An 18658-nucleotide genomic window follows, 5' to 3' on the forward strand; every position below is an offset into this window, starting at 1 on the left:
TATCTATATTAGATTTAGTCCAGATTACACTTGACTTTAAGGAAAAATATATGAAATTCTTTCTCATAATATTTAACTGTCATGGAGAAACAAATGAGTTTTTACTCATTTTACTTATCTGATGCTTTTTTTAAACCATTAGAATACATATGGATTTGTAGTTCATAAAAATCCCACAAACTGTTAAAAAACTTTTGGTGAAATTTTAATTAACCAAAGCATGAGAATTACTCATTACCTAAAAAAAAGTTTTTCATCTATGTCAAAGAAAATCCATGGGCCACTCTGACACTGTGGTGAAACCTATGGTCTCCTTCTCAGAACAATGTTTTTTAATACATAAAATACATAAGGTTACACAGGAAACCAGTTATACTGAAATGGTTTAGAAAACAACGACCACCACCCTATATGTTGACAAAACTTTTTACTGGTGATGTTTCCAAGCTTTATTTAAACCAGTTTTATTCTATACTTACTTCTCTATTTCAGACAACATTTCTCATAATTATTCTACACTCTTATCTGAAACACAAACAAGTTTACATTCTAACCTGGTACTGGCTTTAAGCAACCACTTTACTGAGTAAAGACTGTCTTTTGCTTATTCTGTACACCATGGCTTAGCACGGTGCCTGGCACATAGGAAGCATTTAAGGATTACTGACCTACTAGCCAACTAGGTTCTTTTCTTATTGAGGTATTTAACAATTAATAAATTATAAACATCATAATAACAGCAGCAGCTAGCAGTCGTATACCTCCTGTTGTATTCAAGGCACTGCATTAAGTATTTAAAAAATAGTGATCCTTACAACACCCCAGGGAGGCAGATGCTACCATTGTCATCATTTTCCATCTGAAAACACTGAAGCAAACAGAGGTGAAGTGACTTGCCCAAGGTCACACAAGAAATAAGTGATACCACATCTGAACTCGGGTCTTCCTGTCTCCAAGCTCAGGACTCTTATCCACTGTGCCACCTAGCTACCACGGCTAAATTGGCCAAACTTCTGTATGAAGTTACTAAATTCAGGGTTGATGTAACTTATGTAATTCATGTGACATGCTTTGATTTTCATTTACTTGTTTTGGTAACTCGGAGGTAGAACATTTCAATTGTATACTATGTTTCTCTTGTTACTATTATTCTTTTTTTGTTTGTTTTTAACTTTTTTTTTTTTGGTGAGGCAATGGGGGTTAAGTGAGTTGCCTAGGGTCACAGAGCTAGCAACTGTCAACTGTCTGAGGCCACATTTGAACTCAGGTCCTCCTGACTCCAAGGCCAGAGCTTTATCCACTGTGCCACCTAGTTGCCCTCTCGTTACTATCATTCTTGGGTTTTTTAAAAAATGCCTAATTCTGGTTTTAGCTCTAAGGGGTAAATAGAATTAGTGTAGAGCTATCTAACTCAGGAATAAATTCCACATCAATAATGAGCCTTTTTACTATCAAACATAATCTATCTCATCTATTCTGATGTTACTTCCTGCTTGTTACGTCCACAGAACTCATGAAACAAAAGGAAATTATAACTAGTTAGAAGCTCAAGTGTAAGATCGATTCAATACACACCAAAGCTGTATCCAGGTCACCAGGAGACAAGCTAATTTCGTCTGGAGAAGTGAGAGAAGAGCGGGTTGTTCTTGGAGTTCGAGGAGAAGGAAGTGTGTCCCAGGCATTGTACCCACTTGGAGGTGGGGTTGGCATCTGAACACCTGAACGTTGGCAGCAGTTCTCTGGATTAGACATCCATGCTTCAAGTAATTTTTCCCTGTCCCAATCTTAGTAAAAATGAGAAAGATAATCCTCAGAAAAAATAAAATGTTAGTTTTAAAAAATCCTAACTCTGAATGAGATTGAAGAGTAACTAAGATTCTTTACAAATGCAAACACGTATAAATATATTGCAAACACTAATAATTCATGGAGTCAGAAGATAGAGCTTCAAAAATCCTGTGGAAGGGAATGTTGAAAACTAAAAATAAATAAATTAAAGCAAGAAGATAGGGGTTCAATTCATCTCAAGACATTTACATTATTAGGAAAGCTATTGAGCCTCTCGGAGTAGAGTCTCATTTCTTTATAAAATGGCGATAATAAAATGTGCAATACCATTCTAACAGAATGAGAAAATTATTTTGGAACATTAAAGCACTAAATGAGTTATTTTGTATGTGTATGTATATACGGACCCAATATGTAATGTACTAAGCCATTAGGAAAATATAAATTATATTTGTAAGGTCACAGAGTATATGGAGAAAGAAAAGACCATAAAGATGATCTGGCCCAACTCTTTCATTTCAACAATTAAAAAGACAGCAGCAAACTGACTGAATTGTCCAAGGTAAAGTCAATTATTAGTATTTGTAAGGGAAAATATTATATGGAAATTTCTGCATAATGATGAAATATGAATTAGTTGAAATGATAGAACTTGAACTCTTTAATTTATCCCGTTTTGACTTTCCACACCATCACTATTCCCTTTCAATCAATAGACAAAAAGGTGGTTTACTAATTTAATTGTGGAATTCACTTAATCCTCTGACAGTGCAGACTCAGATTCAAATTTCAACTTTTCACCTGTTTGAGACAAATATATTATCATACAATATATTAGGGTCTTTAAGCTTTAAGATGCTTCAAAACTCCTCTAAAAACCAGTCTACTTTCGCTATAACCAAGTCAGAATGCTGAAAAATATCCTTGCTCAGTCGACATAACATTAATATAGGAAAAAATTAATTGTAAACCAGTCAAGATTTTGGATGAGGTTCCACATGTAAATTCAACATAATCCACTTTATATTTTTTATTATAGGTAGAATGTGTAGTAGAATTTTGATAACAACAAATTTATGTAGCACTTTAAGGTTTGCAAAACAGTTCATAAAAACGGTCTCATTTGATCATCACAACGACCCTTTGAGATGGGGGTTATTCTTACAGAAGGGGATATGATTTTATTTTTATAAAAAATGCTATTTTTTTCCCAATTGCACGTAAAAAGTTCTCTTTTTTAAAAATTTTGAGTTTCAAATTCTCTCCTTCCTCTCCTCCCCCATTCCTGAGAAGGGAAGCACACTGATATAAAACATACATGTGCAATCATGTAAAACATATTTACATATTAGTCACGTTGTAAAATAAAACAGATTCCACCAAAAATTAAAGAAGGTGAAAAAATACTATGCTTCAATCTGCATTCAGACTCCCTTCATTTCTTTCTCTGGAGGCAGAGAGCATTTTTCATTATGAGTCCTTTGGAACTGTCTTCTTTGATCATTGTATTGCTGGGAATAGTTAAGTCACTCACAGATGACCATCGTATAATATTGCTGTTACTATGTATAATGTTCTGGTTCTGCTCATTTTACTTTTCAACAGGTGATGTCTTTCCAGGTTTTTCTGAAATCATAATGATCTTCATTTCTTACAGCACAAAACTATTCCACTACAATCATATACTACAGCTTGTTTAGCCATACCACAACTGATAAGACATCCCCTCAATTTTCAATTCTTTGTCACCACAAAAAAGCTGCTATTATAATTTCCATACAAAGAGGTCTTAAAATCTCTTTAGAAGACCGACCTATAATGATATTGCTGAGTGAAAGCATGTGCACATTTTTATAGCCCTTTGGGTACAGTTCCAAATTGCACTCCAGAACGGTTGGATCAGTTTACAACTCCAACAGTGCATTAGTACCCCAATTGTCCTTTTTTGTCATATTAGCCAATCTGATATATATGATGTCGTACCTCAGACTTGGTTTAATTTGCATTTTTGATTTCTTTAGCTGAAAACTGCCTGTCTATATCCTTTGATCCTTTATCAATTGGGGAATAATATGCATTCTTACAAATCTGACTCAGTTCTTCATATATTTTAGAAATGAGACCTTTCCTCAGCTTTCGGCTTTCCTTTTAATCTCAGCTGCTTTGGGTTTGCTTGTGCAAACCCAAACCCTTTTAATTTAACGTAATAAAAATTATCCATTTTATATTTTTGTAATGCTCTGTTTGGTCCTAAATTCTTCCCTTATCCATAGATCTGACAGGTAAACTATTCCATGTTCTCCTAATTTGTCCATGGTATTATCCTTTATGTTCAGATCACGTACCCACTTGGACCTTATCTTGGTATGCAATGTGAGATATTGGTACATACCTAGTTTCTGCCAAATGGTTTTCCATTTTCCTAGCAGGTTTTGTCAAATAGTGACCTCTTATCCCAAAAGCTTGGATCTTTAGATTTATCAAAGACAAATTACTATGGTCATTTACTACTGCATTGTCTTGTGTACCTAATATTTTTTAGCCAGTGCCAGATTATTTTGATGATTATCACTTTATAATATAGTTCGAGATTTGGTATAGCAGGGTCACTTTTACATTTTTTTTCATTAATTACTTTGATATTCTTGATCTTTTGTTCTTCAGGAAGAAATTTTTATTATTTTTTTTCTAGCTCTATAAAGTAATTTTTGGGTAGTTTGACTGGTATGGCATTAATGGATTAAGTAGAACCTTTCATTTTTATTATATTGACCAGCCTAACCATATGCAATTAATATTTTCCCAAATGATTAAATCTGACTTTATGTGAAAAGCCTTTTGTAATTGTGTTCTTATAGTTCCTAGGTTTCTCTTAGTAGGTAGGCTCCCAGGTATTTTATATTGTCTACTATTATTACCATTACCACTACTACTGTTATCTTAAACAGAATTTCTCTATTGCTTGCTGCTGGACTTCGCTGGTAGTATCTAGAAATGCTGATGATTTATATGTTTATTTTATATCCTGCAACTTGGATAAAGTTGTTATTTCAACTAGTTTTTTTACATGATTCTCTACAGTTCTCTAAGTATACCATCATATTATCTAGAAAGTGATAGTTTTTTCTCCTCATTTCATATGTGAATTCCTTCCATTTCTTTTTCTTCTCATTGCTGTAGCTAGCATTTCTAGTACAACATTGAATAATAGTGCTGAAAATGGGTATCCTTTACTTGTGATCTCATTAGGAAGGCTTCTAGCTTATCCCATTACAGATGTTTCCTGATGGTTTTAGATATCACTTATTTTAAGAAAAGCCTCATTCATTACTATGATCTGCAGTGTTCTAAACAGGAGTTACATTTTGTCAAAAGCTTTTTCTGCATTATTGACATAATCATGTGATTTCTGCTGGTTTTGTTATTGATGTGGTCAATTATGCAGATAGTTTCCTTAATATTGAATTAGCCCTGTATTACTGGTATAAATCCCACCTAGCCATAGTATATGACCCTGGTGACATATTGTTATAATGTCCTTGGTACCATTTTATTTAAAATGTTTGCATTACCCATCAATTGGGGAATAGCTGAAGAAATGGTGGTACGTGATTATGATGGAATACTATTGGACTATAGAAATGATGAGCAGGATGCTCTTAGAGAAACCTGGAAAGACTTATGTGAGCTGATGCAAAGTAAAATGCGCTGTGTACAAAGTAACAGCAAAATTATAAGATGATCAGCTGTGAATGACTTAGCTATTCTCAGCAACACAACCATCCAAGACAGCTCTGAAGGACTTATGAAAAATGTTTATCCAACCCCAGACAAAGAACTGATGGTGTCTGAATGCAGACTGAACTTAATTTTTCTTGAGGTTTTTTTTTTGGTCTATGTTTTGTTTCACAACATGAAGCGTTTTGCATGACTACACATGTATAACCTATATCAAATTGCTTGCCTTCTCTCTCTCTCTCTTTTTTTGGTGAGGCAATAGGGATTAAGTGATTTGCCTAGAATCACACAGCCAGTGAGTATTATGTGTCCGAGGTCATATTTGAACTCAGGTCCTCCTGACTCCAAGGCCAGTGCTCTATCCATTGTGCCACCTAGTCATCCCTGCTTCCCTTCTCAGTAGGGGTGGGGAGGGAGGAAGGGAGAGAATTTTAAAATCAAAAGTTTTAAAAATGAACGTTAAGAATTGTTTTTAGGGGCAGCTAGGTGGCACACAGAATAGAGCTCAGGCCTTGGAGTCAGGAGGACCTGAGTTCAAATCCAGCCTCAGACACTTGACACTTACAAGCTGTGTGTCCCTGGGCAAGTCACGTAACCCCGACTGCCTCACCAAAAAGGAAAAAAAAGTTTTTAAAAATAAAATACTAAATAAAATTTTAAAATGTTTACATTAATCTTCATTTGGGAAATTGGTCTCTAGTTTTCTTTGTTTTTGCTCTTTTTGCCTTAGGTATTATCAAAACCCTATTTCTGACATAAAATGAGCTTAGCAGGGCTCCTTTGCTTGTTTCTCTAAATAGTTGATATAGTATTGGAATTAATAGTTCTCTAAATGTTCAGTAGAATGCACTTGTGAAATCAACTGGCCCTAGGGATTTTTTTCTTAGGGAGTTCACTGGTTGCTTGTTTAAATTATTTTTTTCTAAAATGGTGTTATTTAAGTATTCTATTTCTTTTTCTGTTAATCTCAGCAATTTGTATTTTTGTAAATATTCATCCATTTCACTTAGATTATCAGATTTACTGGCAAATAACTGGGCAAAATAGCTCTTAATAATTGCTTTAATTTCCTCCTCTTTGGTGAATTCACCTTTTCCATTTTTGATCCTGGTAATTTGGTTTTCTTCGTTTTTAAATTGAACCAACTAAGGGTTTATCAACTTTATCCCCCCCCCCCAATAAAACCAGCTCCTAGTTTTATTAGTTCAATAATTTTCTTACTTTCAATTTTTATTAATCTCTCCTTTGATTTTCAGGGTTTCCAATTTGGTGTATAATTGGGGATGTTTAATTTATTCTTTTTCAAGTTTTTTTTTAGTTGCATGCACAATTCATTGATCTGTTCTTTCTCTATTTTATTGATCTAAGCATTTAGAGATCTTTTTGATCTGTTTCCATTGCTCTTTCGTGAATATAATTTTTATAGCAACATGACCTGGAAAGGGTGCATTTAATATTTCTGCTTTTCTGCATTTGGTTGTGAGATTTTTATGCCAAATACATGGTCAATATTTGTGCAATGTGCTGATGAGAAGGTACATTCCTTTCTATTACCACTCAACTTTGTACAGAGATCTATTATACCTAACTTTTCTAAAATTCTGTTCATTTCCTCAACGTCTTATTTTTTTAATTAGACTTAATCTCGTTCTGAAAGGGGCAGGTTGAGGTTCCCAACTAGTATGGTTTTACTGTCTATTTCTTCCTGTAATTCATTTAAATTTTCCATTAAGAATTTGGATGCTATACCATGATTCATTTATGTTTAGTATTGATATTACTTGACTGACAGCCATCTGTCAGCCAGGTGTAGTTTCCTTCCTTATCTTTAACTGGATCTATTTGTACTTTTAGATTATGAATGGTATTCCTGCTTTTTTACTTCACCTAAAGCATAAATTCTATACCACCCCCTTTCCTTTCCCGTGTGTGTCTCAGCTTCACATGTGTTTCTTGTAAACAACATATTGCAGGATTCTGATTTATAATACACTCTCCTTATCCACTTGTTTTATAGGTGAGATCACCTTATTCACATTCAGTTATGATTACTGTGTATTCCCCTCCATTCCATTTTTCCCATTTACCCCTCCCTCCCTCCTTTCATCATATCCCTCCTCTTAAGTGTTATCTCCCCCAGTTTGCCTTCCCTTCTATAGGTCCCCCTCCCCTCTTCTACTTCCCCAAAGGGTATCACATTCTTGAGAGTTTTTGTTGGTCTCTTTTTTAGGAGGTGATGGGTGGATTCTTTAAATTCCTACTTTGCCCTCTGGTTCTAGGATATAAAGACAGTTTTCCTTGAAAATTTCTTAAATTTGATATCTATGCTTTTTTAAAAAATCATGACTTTCAAGGACTCTAATAATTTTTAAATTACCTCTCTTCAATCTATTTTCTGGACAGCTGCTTTTACAATGAGATATTTTGCATTTTCTTCTATTTTTTCATTCTTTTGACTTGGTTTCTTGATGTCTCATGGAGTCGTTAGCTTCCACTTGCCTGATTCTAATTTTTAAGGACTTGTTTTCTTCAGTGAGCTTCTGTTCCTCCTTTTCCATTTGGCCAATTCTACTAGGTGGTGCAGGGGATAGAATGCTGGGCCTGGAGTCAAGAAGACTCATCTTTGTGAGTTCAAATATGACCTCACATACTTACTAGTTGTGTGACCCAGGGAAAGTCACAACCCTGTTGGCCTCAGTTTCCTAATCTGCAAAATGGGCTGGAGATGGAAATGGCAAACCACCCAAGTATCTTTGCCAAGAAAACCCCAAATGGAGTCAGGAAGAATCAAACAGGACTGAAAACAACTGGACGACAAAACTTAAGTAGTTGTTTGCTTCACTGAATTTCTGTACATCTTTTCCCATTTTTTGTGCTTCCTTTACCAAGCGGGTGACACTTTTTTCATGATTCTCTTGCATCACTCTCATTTCTTTTCCTATTTATTTTTCCGCCTCTCTGAGTTGATTTGTCTTTTGGGGCCTGACACCAAATCACATTTTTCTTTGAGGCTTCACATGTAGCTATTTTGACACCGTTGTCCTCTTCTGAGTTTGTGTATTTTGATCTACCCTGTGACCACACCTTTCTATGGTCAGGTTCTTCTTTTTTTTGGTTTGTTTTTTGCCTCTTTTTCCAGCCTAATTTATGTGATGTGTGTGATGTGATGTGATACTAAAGTTGGATTCCACTCCTGGGGTGGAGGGGACACCTGAACCAAGCTCTGGGTTTTTCATATTGCTGTTTTCAGAGCTAATTCTGGGGACTTGTAAGTCTTTGGGTCTTCTACAGTGGTATGATTTAAGGAAAGGTGTGGTCACTGCTCTGTGCTATGGTCTGTGAGCAAGCACAAGCACTTTTCCTCCTTAGACCTGTAACCAGGATCCCCACTCCCCTATGGCTGCACTAACAGTTGTGGCTGCTCTAATATGCTAATGTTAGTGTTCCTCCTCATCCTAGGACTACGACCTGGGAGATTTGTTGAGTGTGTCTGCTGGAAATTAGACATCAAGTCAAGTCAAGTAGCACTTCCTAAGTTCCTATTGTGTCAGGCACAATGGTAAGTGTTGGGGATACAAAGGCAAAACAGTTTCTGCTCTCAAGTGGCTCACAGATTTAACAGGAAGACACCATCTCAGAGGGAAGGCATCAAGATTAAAGAGGAGCAGGAAAGGCTTCACAGGTACAAGGTGGGACTTTAGCAGACTTCAGGAAAGCAAAGAAGTGGAGATGATAGAGGAAGAATTCCAGGCGTGGGAGATAACCAATGAAAATGCTGAGGTGGGAAATGGGGTGTTTTCTGTGAGGAATAACAAGGAGGAGAATATCATAGAACCACAGAGTATGTGAGAAGAAAGGTTCAAGACTTGAAAGACAGCACAAAGTCAGGTTACTACGGGCTATAATAAAACAATAGATTTTGGTCATGACCACAGTCATGAAATGGTGAGACCAGTGCTTTAGAAAGATCATTTTGAAAGGTGAGTGGAGAATGGTCTAGAGTAGGAGTAAACCTGAGCCAGTGAAACCTACCACAAGACTTTTGCAATAATCCAGTAACTCTGGGCAAGTCACTTAACCCCAACTGCCTCACAAAAAAAAAAAAGAAAAGAAAAAAATTACTAAGGGGAGGGGGTGGGGCACCAACATGGAACTTGGCTGACCTCTCCCAACATTCCCCTACAAACACATCAAATCAAATTTTGGAGTGGCAGAGTTAACAAAAGGTTAGAAGGAGACATTTATTCAGCCTAAGTCAACTTAGGAGGTCCACAGGAGAGGTCTCCAATACCAGGGTGGGTGCAGGCCTGGAGTACTGCAGGAGCACCAGCCTTGAAGGTGACCAAGACAGTAGCAACAGCAGTAGGGAGCAGTTCAGCCCATAGAAGGTAAGGGTGTTAGACAAGTCGTCATAAAGAATAATTCAGGCCCATAAGGGCCTGAACCATGAGTGATGGCAGCATCAGAGATAATGGACTGTATAGAAGAGATGTCGCAAATATAGAATCAACATTACTTTTCATCACATTGGATATGGGACATGAGTGTGAGGATTTAAGGATGACACTTATGAGGAGAGCCTGAGAGATTGGGAGGATAATGATATCCTCAACAATTATAGGAAAGTTAGAAAGTGAAAAGGAGTTTTAGGGAAAAAACAAAAAGTTCAGTTTTAGACATGCTGAGGTATCTAAAAAGCAATTGGAGATACATGACTGGTAGTAGGGAAAGATGCTAGGGATGGACAAGTAGATTTTAGAGTCAGCTGCAAAGAGAAGATAATGGAGTTGTGGGAATTGTACAGAGAAGAGAATCTGAGATCTTTTCAGGCATGACAATGGTGAAGACATTTCCAGTGAAGGAGACTGAAAAGGACTAGTCATATAGCTAGTAAGAGGACCAAGAGAGAACATCATCCTGAAAATCTAGAGAGAAGAGAGAAGCAAGAAAAAAGAGCTATTGGTGGTGTCAAACATTGCAGAAAGGTCAAGAAGAATGATGACTAAGAAAGGGCCACAAGATTTGGGAAATAAGAGATGGGTAACTTGGGAGAATGGTGTTTTAGTCAAATAAAGAGAAGCCAGAATGCAAAAAGTTAAGAAAAGAATGAGAGCAAAAGAAGTAGACAACACTACTTGTACACTGCCTGAAAGAGTTTAGCCACAAAAGGAAAGAGACAGAACAATAGCAGCTCATGAAGATGGATGATCAGGTGACAGTTTTTTGAAGACAGGGGACACAGCTAACAGGGAGGGACATAAGTGTAGGGACTGAGTGGTGGTGATAGAGGGGACAATGTACTGGAGAAGACAGGAGAGAATGGGATCACTTGTGCAGAGTAGTTTTTCTTCAAAAGTGAAAGGTCCCCTCTTCATGTGACACAGTGGGTGACAGAGAAAAGCAGAGGTAGAAGACATCTGAGTAATGTGAGAAGAGGAAGAAAGAAGTAAGGGCAGCTCTTGGTGACTGGCCCCAATTTTTTCAGGTGAAATATGAAGACCAGGTTGTTAGCTGAGAAGGTTCAGGGTAGAGGAAGATGTGGAAAGTTTGAAGGATGAATGAAAAGTTTTGGAAAAGCAACTGTGGTAAGTGGGAAAGTGAACTGATTAAGGAAGTGTAAACAGCCCTCATGAGGGCTCAGAAAGAGTAATGTAATAACTTTGTAATGGACCTAGGCAGCACAGTTTCATGATTTTCTGCAGTTCGATTCAGCAGCATGTAAGGAGTAAAAATAGCAGATTATAGGAATAATTTAAGGCATAGCAGGGCAAAATCTCTATTAGGATAACGAGGCAAGGAACTTAAAAAAAAAAAAAAAAGGGACAGTGTAGAGCTAAACTGGTACACCAAGGTGTCAAGATGAGGAAGAGAAGAAAGTACAGCCAGGCAGGGCTGAAGGATGACCTGGGAAAGAACTGAGGAATGGAGAAAATACAGGTAACAATGAGAATGAAGAGCACAGGTGCAGCTAGGTGGCGCAGTGGATAGAGCTCTGGCCTTGAAGTCAGGAGGACTTGAGTTCAAATCCAGCCTGACACTTGAAACTTACTAGCTCTGTGACCCTGGGCAAGTCATTTAACCCCGACTGCCTCACCAAAGGGGGGGTGGGGGCTTCTCACTAAGCAGCTCTCAGTCAGGTAACCAGCCATACCACTCAGGAATGTGGTTCTAAGAAATGAAAGAAGAGGGGCAGCTACCTGTGAGACTCTGGCCAAGTCACTTAACCTTGATTGCCTCACAAAAAAAAAAAAGAAAGAAAGAAAGAAAGAAAAGAGAATAAGAAATGAAAGAAGAACTGAAATAGCAGAATGATATTGGAGGTCTTTGAAAGAAAATAAACAACTCAAAAGAAAACAAAAAAGCATACAGAAACAGTGTCTCAAAAATGTCAGTATTTTCAATGGGATGAAAAGAAATATAATGTAAAAATAAAACATCAATAAAAATTTATTTTATAAACAAAGATTTGCAGGCCAGATAAATTTATTCTCAAAAATGCAGTATAATTCTAAAAGGGAAAAATAGACATTCAATAGGAGATCACTTTTACCTACTACTGTTGAAAAAAACAGAGCTGAGTAGAATCCTTGACACACAAACATGGAATATAAGAGAAGTGTGGAAAGGTAAATACATGTGAACAATCTAAAAGAGCTAAGTGATCCTAATAGGAGAAGGGATCATCGCCCCTCAAAAATCCCACAGTCTTCAAGGGTTGAAGAGGAAGAAAAGAAAAATTAAACCCATGGTCTCGGTTCAATGATCTCTTCTCCTATTAGGATATAAGCACTTAATCATCATTTAGCTCTTGTAGATTATTCACATGTACTTACCTTTTTAGGCTTCTCTTATATTCCATGTTTATGTGTCAAGGATTCTACTCAGCTCTAAAGAAACTTACGATCTACTAGAGGAAACAACATGCAAATAAACATATGCAAAGCAAGCTAAATACAGGATAAATAGGAAATAATTAACAGAAGAAGGCAACGGAATTAAGAGGGATTAGGATAAAGCTTCCTGTGGAAGGTAGGATTTTAGTTGGGAAGGCAGGGAGGTCAGTAGTTGGAACAGAGGAGGGAGAATGTTCCAGGATGGGGGAAAGCCAGAAAGAATGCCAGGAGCAGACAGATGGTGTGTCTTATTCATGCAATGGCCAGGAGTACAACGTCACCAAAAATGAACTGAGTATCATTGGGGAGAGGAGAGGTAAAGAGTAAGGTGTAAAAAGACTAGAAAGAGGGATGAGGGTGCTATGACGGGTTCTGAATGTCAAACAGAGCATTTTGTTCTGGAGGGAATAAGGAGCCACTGGAATTTATTGAGCAGGAAGGTGACATGATCAGCACTATGCTTACAAAAATCACTTTAATGGCTGAATAAATGGATGGATCCCGTGGGAAGAGTGGAAGCAGGCAGACCCACCAGCAGCTACTCTGATACTCCAGGTTTGAGGTGATTTGGAGGGTAGCAGGGGAGAGAAGGAGGAGCATATGAGTTATTTTTTGGACATATTGAGTTTAAGATGAGTAGTGAATATACAGTTTGTGCTATCTAAAAGGCAGTTGGAGATGTGATACTGGAGGTTAAGAAAAGAGATTTGGGTAGGATGTATAGATCTGAGAATCAACCCGAGAAAGATGGTAATTAAATATACTGGGGACAGCTGTGGTTAGAGGGCATAATCTGGAGGAGGATCCAGCAAAGGAGCCCGAGAAGGAGCACTCAGATAGGTAGGAGAGAAGGGTGTCCTGAAAACGTACAGAGAAGAGACTATCGAGGAGGAGAGAGTGATCAACGGTGTCAAAGAGAAGTTAAAGATAATGAGTATTGAGAAAAAGCCATTGGATTCAGCAACAAGAGAGCAGTTTCATTGGAACAATAATAAAGTCAGGAGTCAAATTGTAAGGGGTTAAGAATAGAGTGGGAGTAGAAAAGGGAAGGCACTTACTATAGATGACATTTTGAAGGAGTTTAGCTATAAAGGCAGAAGAAAAACAGATGAATTAACAGGGATGGAAGGGATCAAGGTAAGGGCTTTGTTTTAGGATTGGGAGACATGGTCACATTTGTAGGCAGCAGGGAATGAGCCAGCAGAAAGGGGGAAATTGAAAATTAATGAAAGAGTGGGGATGACTGAGGAGACAATCTGTTGGAGGAGAAAGGATGAAAGGGATCGATTAAACAAGTAGAAGGGTTAGCCTTGGTCAGGAGTGATTAGATTAGAACAGGCCTGCACTAGAAGAATCTAGAGGGGAGAGATGCTAAGCAGTGAACAAATGAACAACGCCTATTTAGTTTTTAAAAATTATGATATTTACAGCAATCAGTAAATAAATAACTTCCCCAAAGAGGAAGCTGATATGGTATCACATTCTATATCCTATCCTGAAAAATGGTAGCATTAAAAAGACTATATAATTAGACCTATTGATTTATGTAGGTTCCATGAAAAGAGTACTGTATTCAAAGTCAGAGGATTTGGGTTGCTTCCAAGGCTTGACTTCAAATTAGAAATGAGAAATCAAGACCTGGAGTGTTTTATCTTCTTTCACTCCTGTAACCCTGCCTGGTGGCTGCTTTAGTCCTTTGTAACCCATGGGCCTGGCTAGATCCTACAGGTTTTTACCAAAAGCCACACTGGCCCTCACATTCAGCCTCTTCCTTTTCTAGTGCTGGAGCCATAATGAAAACCAACTGTGCCACTGCTCCTGTTAAAGATGTGTCAATCTATTCTCTTCTGGCTCTGATCTCCCTCCCTGGCTACTACTCCCATTCTTATTGCATCCCCCTATTAGAATGTAAGTTGATGGAGAAAAGGGACTGTCTCTGTTCTTGTACTTGTATCTCTAGAACTCAGCACACCCCTTGGCAAATAATAACTGTTTAATAAATGATTCTTCCCTCATTCAAATCCTAGCCCTGACACTTGTCACATGTATGCATGGACTTTGGTCAAGTCATTTAGCTTTATTGGGCCTAAGTTTCTGCATTAGTAAAACGAAGGTGGTGGACCCAGTAATTACTAACCACCCTTACAACTATAAATCTGTGATTCTGTGAATTTAGAATAAAAGCATCTGTCCTATAATCTTATTTCTGATACTAGCCGAACAATCCTATGTAAGTCATTTACCCTCAGTTTTTTTAATCTGTAAAAATGAGAAGGCCGGATTCAACAATCTTTAAAGTCATTTCAAGCTGTAAATGATAATATGCTGCTCTAGAGAGGTTAGAAGTACAAATGCGGGAGATCTAAGTTTAAATTCCACATCTATAGTTTCTAGCTGTATGGCCGTGGCAAAGTCATTTACTCTCCAATTCTGTTTCTTCTAACAGTATCTACTTCATAGAGTAACTGTAAGGTTCAAATGAGATAATGTCTGTAAAGACTTTTAAAGAATTAAAATCTCAAAGAATGAAATAAATTCCAGTTATAATTATGATTTAGTGTTAGAAAATAACTGACAAAATAAAATGAACACCCTTGGAACCATTTTCTTTAAAAATTTTAATGAACTACTACCATACGTCATCAACACATTATATTTGGAAGGCAATGCCAAAAAATGGGGTACTAGACTCTGAAAACTATTTTCTAAACTGTGCTTAAACCATATTCTTTGCTAAAATGTGGCACTGTAAACAACACAAAAACATTACAAACCATAAAATCCTAAGTATACGTTTCAGTTTCCTTCATTTGAGTTTATAACATAATCAATGCTTGCTGATTCCCTGACTGGGCTGTTATCTAAAACCTGATTTGCTATAAATAGACATAAAAATATGCATGGATCTTTACTTATGTCTTTATATAAGTACTTAAATCATCTGAAAGCTTCTATGTTTCTGTCATTACCATGAGCTCTGAGTAAAGCCTCAGCAGTGAACAATGGGGCCTGAAGCATGTCAGCAGATTCTACTATCAGCATATCTTTCAGTCTTCGAAGATCCTGTGGTCTTAATCCTTCATATGGCTGTGAAAAGAACAGAATCAAAGGTAAGTCAGATGCTGAGTAACTGAAGATTTAAAAAACTTTCCTACTCACTAAAACATTACTATTATTTTGCATTTATACTGCGATGTAAAACTAGCAGCATGTGGTAGTAGAAAGAGGACAGGTTTTTGGGGCAAAACAATATGCTTCAAAGTCCTTCTTCAAGTCTTTCCAGGTTTTTCTGAAGTCAGCCTGTTATCATTTCTTATAGCACAATAGCATTCCATTACATTCATATACCACAACTTGTTCAGCCGTTCCCCAAATGATGGGCACCCTCTCAATTTCCAATTCTTTGCCACCATAAAAAGAGCTGCTATAAATATTATTGTACATGTGGGTCCTTCTCCCTTGTATGGTCTGATGCTGAGTGACGGGAGAAGAACCAGGAGAACGTTGTACACAATAACAGCCATGTTGCGTGATGACTAATAGTGATAAACTTAACCCTTCCCAGCAATACAAGGATTATGTGCTGTCTTGGGGAAGGTGGTAGGGAGGGAGGGGGAGAAAAAACTTAAACTCAAAAGCATTTGGAAGTGATTGTTGATAAAGCAAAATAAATTAATTATTTAAAAAAAAGTCCTTCGTCAGAAACATATGTGACTTGCAAACATCCCAAAGAACAGCAACACAAGGAAGGTAAATAAATATAACCTCCAAATATAGAACAATGAAATAAATTATACCATCTCTAGAAACCATTATGAAAAAAACTTTAAAAACACTTATTAGGTTAAAAGAAAGCAATAATAGGGAGAACAAATAAAAGATTTCTTTCTAAAAAGTATACAAGGAGGGGAGAGCTAGGTGGCAGAGTGGATAGAGCTCCGGCCTTGGAGTCAGGAGGACCTGAGTTCAAATCTGGCCTCAGACACTTAACACTTACTAGCTGTGTGACCATGGGCAAGTCACTTTAACCCCAACTGCCTCACCAAAAAGAAAAAAAAGTATACAAAGAGTTAAAAAAGTGAGACTACAGGAGAAAAGGTAAGGTGACAAAGGGAGGGACTGCGGGCAGGGGAGAGGTGGTCTCACTGAAGGACACTCCCAAGGTAGAGGTAGATATGTTTTATAATGGGATATAAAAACCTTACAATGGGTATAATCTGTAGGGAGGTGATGCAGAGGGAGATCACTTTGATTCTGTGAACAACACTACATCTAAGTAGAATGGAAATTGTTGCTCGTACAAGGAAACTGTAATGCAGAATGATGGAAGGGCATGAAACCATAAAGGAGAATGCAAATAAGAAAGAAATGATCATGGGAGAGGCAGGGCACAGAAGTGGACCGCACAATTTGGGACAATTTTGGGACTGAATAGTACAATAGAAAAAGGGGGTAGAAGGTTATATATACAAAAGTGACTGTGTAAAAGTTTGCTAGAAAAAGGGAAACGTTCTTGGCACTATGGAAGTAGTGGTGACAGTAGCAATAGCAGTGGTCACAGTTGCAGTTCTAAGAGGTGATATTTACATAGCCCTTTAAGCTTTGCAAGGTGCTTTACACATTCTCTTGTTTAGCTGTCATAACTCTTTTAGCTAAGAACAAGATTCTACACTGAAATAATTTAGAAAGAAGTTTATCAAATTGTCCAGCAGAGGGGAGAGCCAAGAAATGGCCCACTCCCCTCAAATGTCTGTAAGTTACACATTACACAGGATTCAACCAAAGGAAGAAGCAAACAGTAGCTCACTGGCCCACATGGTAGTCATCTGCAGAGAGATGATGACTGAACTTGTAAGAGGCAATTAGCTCATGAAAAGAATACATCAATAGGAAAAGAGGCCCTCCTTGGGGTACACACACAGTTAGGGATATGGATTGTAATCAAGCAAAGGAGACCGAGGAGTGGATCAGTGAAACACAGTAGACATATAATACACAGTAAATGATTACAGTAACCTTGTGTTTGACAAAAATTAAGGTTTAAGCTTAACTACCATCAGACTTATAGGTGGGAAAAGAAATCATGAATAAACAAGAGCTAGGGAGCCATGTATCCATGTAAAATGGATAATTCTGATTACATTAAAGAGGTTTTGTACAAATAAAACCAATATGGCCAAGATTAGAAGAAAAGGAGAAATGTGGGCAAATTTTTTTATAAGACAGTTTCTCAGACAAAGGACTCATACCTCAAATACATAAAAGACTGTCAAATTTTAAGAATGAGTACTCCACGGGGAACGAGGTGGTGCAGTGGATAGAGCTCTGGCCTTGGAGTCAGGAGGATCTGAGTTCAAATGTGACCTGAGACACTTAACTAGCTGTGTGACTGTAGGCAAGTCACTTAACCCCGATTGCCTCACTAAAAAGCAAAAAAAAAGAATGAGGCATTCCCCAGTTGAAAAATAGTCAAAGGATATGAACAGGCAGTTTTTCAATGAAGAAATCAAAATTATATGTAATCATATCAAAAAATTTTCTTATATCATTACTGATTAGAGAAATACAAATTAAAACAACTCTGAGGTATCATCCCACACCTATCAGATTGGCTAAAATGATAGAAGGGGAAAACGACAAACATTAGAGGGGAACGTAGAAAAATTGGGCCACTAATACACTGTTGGTGGAACTGTAAACCGAGCGAACCATTTTGGAGAGCAATCTGGAATTATTCTCAAAGAGTTATAAAACTGTTAATATCCTTTGACCCAGTAATACCCCTATTAGGTCTGTTTCCCAAAGTGATTAGGAAAAAAGGAAGAGAACCTTTATGTTCTAAAATATTTATAGCAGCTCTCTTTATGATAGCAAAAGAACTGGAAATTGAAGGGATGCCCATCAATTCAGGAATGGCTAAACATATATCACAACTGAGTGAAGTATATGATTGTGATAGATTACTTCTCTGCTGTAAGAAATGATGAGCAGATTGATTTAAGAAAAAAAATGTAAAGACTTGTATGAAATAATGAAAAGTGAAATGAGCACAACCATGAGAACACTGTATACAGTAACAGCAATATTGTTCAAAGACTAACTGAATTTGATTAAATTATTGAGTATTAGCCTATGAAGGAAGATGCTATCTACCTCTAAAGAAAGAATTGAGATGTATGCAGTGTGGTTTTACACACACACACACACACACACACACACACACACACACACACACACAC

General features: G+C 37.2%; 1 protein-coding gene across 2 annotated transcripts in view; it reads right to left on the minus strand.

Annotated features, from left to right (window-relative positions):
• ANKIB1 (ankyrin repeat and IBR domain containing 1) overlaps nt 1–18658 on the minus strand; it is a 144366-nt gene that overhangs the window by 57489 nt on the left and 68219 nt on the right. For both annotated transcript variants that reach the window (XM_027847951.1, XM_027847950.1), the window contains exons 5-6: nt 15389–15506; nt 1576–1784 (exon numbers count right to left, since the gene is read on the minus strand). In XM_027847951.1, coding sequence (XP_027703752.1) covers nt 1576–1784; nt 15389–15506 — 327 coding nt within the window. The remainder of the gene's footprint in view (nt 1–1575; nt 1785–15388; nt 15507–18658) is intronic.

The sequence above is a fragment of the Vombatus ursinus genome, unplaced genomic scaffold (genome assembly GCF_900497805.2).
Source record: "Vombatus ursinus unplaced genomic scaffold, bare-nosed wombat genome assembly UNPS02005459.1, whole genome shotgun sequence".
Lineage (NCBI taxonomy): Eukaryota > Metazoa > Chordata > Mammalia > Diprotodontia > Vombatidae > Vombatus > Vombatus ursinus.